This window comes from Parus major, chromosome 2, assembly GCF_001522545.3.
Source record: "Parus major isolate Abel chromosome 2, Parus_major1.1, whole genome shotgun sequence".
Classification (NCBI taxonomy): domain Eukaryota; kingdom Metazoa; phylum Chordata; class Aves; order Passeriformes; family Paridae; genus Parus; species Parus major.
Genome location: NC_031769.1, coordinates 82068443 through 82074240, shown reverse-complemented (window position 1 = coordinate 82074240; position 5798 = coordinate 82068443). Strand labels below are relative to the sequence as shown.

The 5798-nt window shown below is 53.6% G+C and overlaps 1 protein-coding gene across 1 annotated transcript in view; it reads right to left on the bottom strand.

Annotated features, from left to right (window-relative positions):
- Positions 1–4681, bottom strand: part of LOC107215968 (myosin-7) — a 13238-nt gene extending 8557 nt beyond the window's left edge. The window contains exons 1-14 of the mRNA XM_019009173.2: positions 4599–4681; positions 3786–4003; positions 3232–3375; positions 2663–2819; positions 2515–2542; positions 2175–2286; positions 1771–1863; positions 1611–1674; positions 1227–1325; positions 1035–1138; positions 821–959; positions 618–736; positions 360–509; positions 18–188 (exon numbers count right to left, since the gene is read on the bottom strand). Of these exons, the coding sequence (XP_018864718.1) occupies positions 18–188; positions 360–509; positions 618–736; positions 821–959; positions 1035–1138; positions 1227–1325; positions 1611–1674; positions 1771–1863; positions 2175–2286; positions 2515–2542; positions 2663–2819; positions 3232–3375; positions 3786–3986 (1581 nt within the window). The 5' untranslated portion in view covers positions 3987–4003; positions 4599–4681. The remainder of the gene's footprint in view (positions 1–17; positions 189–359; positions 510–617; positions 737–820; positions 960–1034; positions 1139–1226; positions 1326–1610; positions 1675–1770; positions 1864–2174; positions 2287–2514; positions 2543–2662; positions 2820–3231; positions 3376–3785; positions 4004–4598) is intronic.
- Positions 4682–5798: the final 1117 nt, after the last annotated feature.

The following is a 5798-nucleotide window of genomic DNA, read 5'->3' as shown; positions in this document are numbered from 1 at the left end:
CCTGAGGGAGGTGGTACCTTCTCAATGAGGTCAATGCAGGCCTGGAGGTCCATGCCAAAGTCAATGAACTCCCACTCAATGCCCTCCTTCTTGTATTCCTCCTGCTCCAGCACGAACATGTGGTGGTTGAAAAACTGCTGCAACTTCTCGTTGGTGAAGTTGATGCAGAGCTGCTCGAAGCTGTTGAACTGGGGAAGGAGAGAGGAGATGGTCAATGGGGCCAACAGAACAATATGTTTAGTGGGGTCAACCTGAGCCTCAACTGGGTCAACACAAATGAAGACAAGATCATTTGACCATCCAATAGGAATAATTCTAGACCCAATGGGGTCAACACAACACAGTGAACCAGGACTTACATCAAAGATTTCAAAGCCAGCAATGTCCAGCACACCAATGAAGTACTGCCGTGGCTGCTTGGTCTCCAGTGAATTGTTGATCCTCATCACCATCCAGTTGAACATCTTCTCATACACAGCTTTGGCCAAGGCTCCAACAGCATAAATCACCTGGAAGAGGGATGCCCCACCAGTGAGAGCGGCCTCTTGCTGTTCTCCTTGCTGGGGATGGCACTATGTCACCCCAAAAGGAGGACAGTTTGGGGATCTCCTACTCACCTGCTGGACATTCTGCCCCTTGGTGACATACTCATTGCCCACTTTGACCCGAGGGTGGCACAACCCTTTGAGAAGATCAGCTGAGTTCAGCCCCATTAGGTAAGCTGACTTGTCTGCCTCTGAGGATGAAGAAGAGAAAATATGAACCTGGAAGGATCGTGGAGTTCACTCCAGTTTCCACCTCCACCTTGGGTGGACCCCACCTTCTGTGCCATCTGGTTCTGCCTGCTCTTCCCGTTGTTTCTGCTTGAACTTCATGTTGCCAAAGTGCATGATGGCTCCTGTCAGTTTATAGATGGAGTTCTTCTCTTCTGGGGTGAAACCCAGGACATCAAAGGCACTCTATGGGACAAAAATATGTTCAAGATCTTCTCCCACAGAGACACATACATACTGCCTGATGGCCTCCCATCTCACATCTGTGGCCAGGAGCTCCTCTCCATCATCAATGGATGGAACTGTGGTCTCTCCTTGGGAGATGAAGGCATAGTCATAGGGGTTGTTGGTCACCAGCATCATGTCTGAAAGGAGAAAAAGGCGTTGGGACAGGCAGGTCTCAAAAGGGGTGTGGGATCAGGTATGTGTGGATACATTGGGAGCATGGCTCACCCAGCAGCTCTGGCTTCTTATTGGAGAGGATCTGGTAGTAAATGTGGTAGTTTCTTTCAGCCTTCAGCTGGAAAATGACACGTGACTTCTCCAGGAGGTCTGGGGTGCGTATGAAGAGAAGATGGGTGGAAGTTGGCATGAGGAGATAAAGGGCCAGGTGGATGAATGGTGAGAGGCTTGAAGATATGGAGGGAGGGAGGGAGGGAGGGAGGGAGGGAGGGAGGGAGGGAGGGAGGGAGGGAGGGAGGGAGGGAGGGAGGGAGGGAGGGAGGGAGGGAGGGAGGGAGGGAGGGAGGGAGGGAGGGAGGGAGGGAGGGAGGGAGGGAGGGAGGGAGGGAGGGAGGACAACAAGATGTCCTCTCATGGATCCCTCAACCTACTCACAAGTCTCAATGTCAGCTGATGCCAACTTCCCAGTGGCCCCAAAATGGATCCGGATGAACTTCCCCTGAAAGAATAGTGGAAGAAGGTGGTCATGGCTGCCTTCTCCCAGAACACCTTCTTCCACAGACCCTTCCCCATGAACTCCACCCCACAGACTCACAAATCGGGATGAGTTGTCATTCCGGACAGTTTTGGCATTGCCAAATGCTTCCAAGGCAGGGTTGGCCTGGATGATCTGGTCCTCCAGGGTGCCCTGGATGGAGTAGGACAGTGTCAGGGGGGTTCTCACAGTAAGGGGCAGGGGATGTAGGGTGTGAGGTTGAAATGGATGGATGGGAGAACACAGTGCTCCATGAAGGTTTGCATAGGTGGTCAGGTTGATGGACAGGGATGTGGGTTGATGCCATGGGTGGGTGGATAGATGGTTGGTTGGTTGGTTGGTTGGTTGGATTTTTGGGTATTAGGTTGGGTAGTTTGAGTGGTTGATTGGGTTATTGGTTGGACAGACAAGTAGCAGAATGTTGGCCACACCCCAGGTTGTCATCCCCCACCCACTGCCCTTACCTTGCCTGGGGCCCCCGCCTCCTTCTTGCCACGGTCACCAATGGCAGCAATGACAGCAAAGTACTGGATGACCCTCTTGGTGTTCACTGTCTTCCCCGCCCCGGATTCTCCACTGAAGGTAGCCAAGGAGAGCAATAGTTGGATACCTGTGCTATGGTGCTGGGGGTGGGGACTCACTGGGGATGGATGAATAATGGACCTCCACAGACAAAGCCATGTAGTGATAAAGGGTTGGCCAGTAGGCATGACTTCAAGGGGGAAGGGGAGGGGCTATGTGCCAGGTGGGGGTGTCTTAGCTGTAAGCAGGACTAAGACAGTGTTTGCAGATGAGATCACTCACGTGATGAGGATGGATTGGTTCTCCCGATCTGGTGGGATGAGGAGAAGAAACATGAGGTTCTGGAGCCTGCTTTGGCTCTGTCCCACATCTCCTGCTCCCCAAAAAGGATAAGGCAATATATTATGGGGTCCCTCCAGAAGGTGCCTACCTGTCAGCATGTTCTGGTAGGCATTGTCAGAGATGGAGAAGATGTGGGGTGGAGCTTCGCTCCGCTTCTTTCCCCGGTAGGCAGCCACCACCTCAGCATTGTAGACAGGCAGCCACTTGTAGGGGTTGACAGTCACACAGAAGAGCCCTGAGTAAGTCTGGAGAAATGAGAAGGTCAGAGTCAGGAGGTGTCACCCCCCAGGTGGTCAAGGGGGTCTGCAGAAGTGATCTCTTGTGTCTAGGCAATATCTTCAGTTTAGATGACCCCTGTGGTCTGGAGATGGGACATCTTGGGTGTGGGGGACCAAAGAGGTCTGGAGAGAGGATGTTCCAGTTCTGCATGGCTCATGTAATCTGGGGAAGGGACATCCTGGTTTTGAGTGGCCCAAAGAGTCTGAGATACCTTGGTTCTGGGTGGCTCAAGAGGTGTGAAGAAGGATCGTCCCAATTATGGGTGAACCATGAGATCTGGAGAAGGGACATCCTGCATCTATATGGCCCAAGGGGTCTCCAGAAGAGGCATCCAAGTTCTGGATGGCATCTGAAGAACCTCATGGTCTCCCAACTTACATAGATCATCCAAGATGCGTAGCGATCCTTCAGGTTGTAGAGGACGGCGGGCTCATGGAGGAAAGTCAGCATGGCCATGTCCTCAATCTTGTCAAACTTGGGGGGGTTCTGCTGCATTATCTGGTCCTCCTTGACCGTCACTGTCTGCTTAAGGTAAGGAGGACCCCATGGAGCAGAAACACAGGGCAAGGAGTTGCCCAGTTGTTCCCTCCCAAAGGGCTGGGAGATGGGTGTTCCCTTGAGAGCCAGAGGTGTTCCTCAAGTGATAGAGAAGATGTTTTGGGGTCTGGGTGTTTCTGGGGTAACAAAGGAGGTTGGATGGGGTCTAGCTGTCCAGTGGGTTCTGGGAGAGGTGGATCAGGGTCTAGATATTTCCTGGGTTCTAGAGAAGATGCTGTGGAATCTGAGCATATAGTGGGTGCTGGAGAAGGCATGTTTGGGTCTAGATGTTCCTTGGGTTCTAGAGAAGGTGGGTTGGATTATTTGTGTCCCATGTGGAATAGAGTTGCTATTTTGAGGTTCTGGTGTCCCAGCTGTGGCTGGGGTCCCCCCACCTTGCCATGTTCAGTCTCAGCAGTGATCTTGGAGCCCTCACGGCTGACAATGGTGGCCTTGACATATTCTTCCTTTTCATCAGGGACGAAGATGTCCTTCTTCAGGTCGAAGGGGCGGGTCTGGGCAGCCAACCGTTCCTTCTCTGACTTGCGGAGATAGGGGGCGGCCTCCCCAAATTCGGCCATCTCCACATCAGGCATGGTGATGCTGAACAGGGCTGGGCGGGGTAGGAGGGTTCAGACCCTCCAAGTTCCTCCCAGTTGACCCCATTGCAGCTCTTTCCTTGGTGAACCCATCATTCCCTGTTCCTCTCCACATCTACCACTTTCTCCATGTCTCCATCCCTCCCCAGTGCTCACAGCTCCCCTCCAATGCTCCCACTCCTCCCAGCTGGCCCATCCCAAGTCCATCCTCAGTGCTTCCATCATCTAGAGTTCCCTCCCAGTACTTCCAGTTCCTCTCCAGTGCTCCCAGTCAGCCCCATCCAAAGTTCATCCTTGGTGATCTCATCTTCTCCCATTCTTCTCCAGTGCTTCCAGTTCCTTTCCAGTGCTCCTAGTTCCTGCCAGTTGTCCTTATCTCCATCTCAGGTTCCTTCTTGGAAGTCCTAGTGCTCACCTCAGTGCTCCCTGTTCCTTGCAGTGCCTCACACTGCCTGCCCTTTATCCCACCCCAGTGCCCCCCAGTACCACCCCCCCAGTACTCCTGAATCCCTCCCAGTCCTTCCCAGTTCCCCTTCCAGTATCCCAGACCCTCCCAGTCACCTCAGTCTTCCCAGACAGCCCTCAGTTCCTACCACTACTCAGCCCCACCTCTCTCTGTGGTCTCCGAGTCAGGAGATGACAGTGCAGACTCAGGGTGGTTCTGGTCCTGCTTTGGGACACAACAGCCCCCCCACCCCCCCCACAGTATGTCCCAGTATATCCCAATATGTTCTATAACATCTCAGCATCCCCACCCAGCCCCACCAGTACTTCTCCAGTACATCACCTCATAGACACACACACACACACACACACACACAACACACACTGAGTACTGCTCAGTAAGTCCCAGTATCCCCCAGGATTTATCCAGTACCCTCCCTCCTCCCCCAGTATCACTCCAATCCCTCCCAGTTACCACATAAATCCTCCCAGCATCATCCCAGTCCCACCCTGTTTCCCCACAGATGCTCCCAGTATCATCCCCATCTTCCACAAAGACCCTCCCAGTTCCTTCCAAGATCCTCCCAGTCCCTCCCAGTTCCCCTATAGACCCTCCTAGTATAATCCAAATCCCTCCCAGTTCCCCCATAGACCCTCCCAATTCTCCTATAGACCCTCCCAGTTCACCCATAGACACTCCCAGTTCCCTCCCAGTTCCTCCCTGTTCTTTCCCAGTCCCTTTCAATTGCCCCCAGTTCCCCCATAACCCCCTCCCAGACCCTCACAGTGCTCCAAGTGCCCCCTGCCCCACCTGCCCCTGGGTCTGCAGACGCAGGCTGGGGGACCCCCCCTTATATCCCCCCTCCCCTCTGCAGCTGCGTCACTGGGTGGAGGGGCGGGGGGCATGGACAGACGGGTGACCTCAAGGCCACCTTACTGCCCTATAGGGACATAGTGACCCCTATGGATCTACAGTACACTCCCCAAATCCATAGGGCCCTCCCTCTGCTCTGTAGTCCTATTGGACCTTCACTGCCCCATAGGGTACAGTGACCCCTATGGATCTATAAAGCTCCACCAGCCCCATGGGATCCCAATATTTCTTACCCACAAGGACCCTATAGCTCCCCTCTACCTCACAGGACCTACTTCCAGCACCACAGTACTCCCCCAGCCTCACAGGACACCACTCCAGCTCTAGAGATGCATGCGTAGAATCCTTCTCAGCCCCACAGTGTTCCCATTCCTTCCTTTCAGTAGGACCCCTGTAAGTGTGCACAGCCCCATAGAACCCACTCCCATACACTCCTCCCCAGTCCCATGGTCCTAAGGGATCCACATCTAACCTCATAGGACTGTTAAATA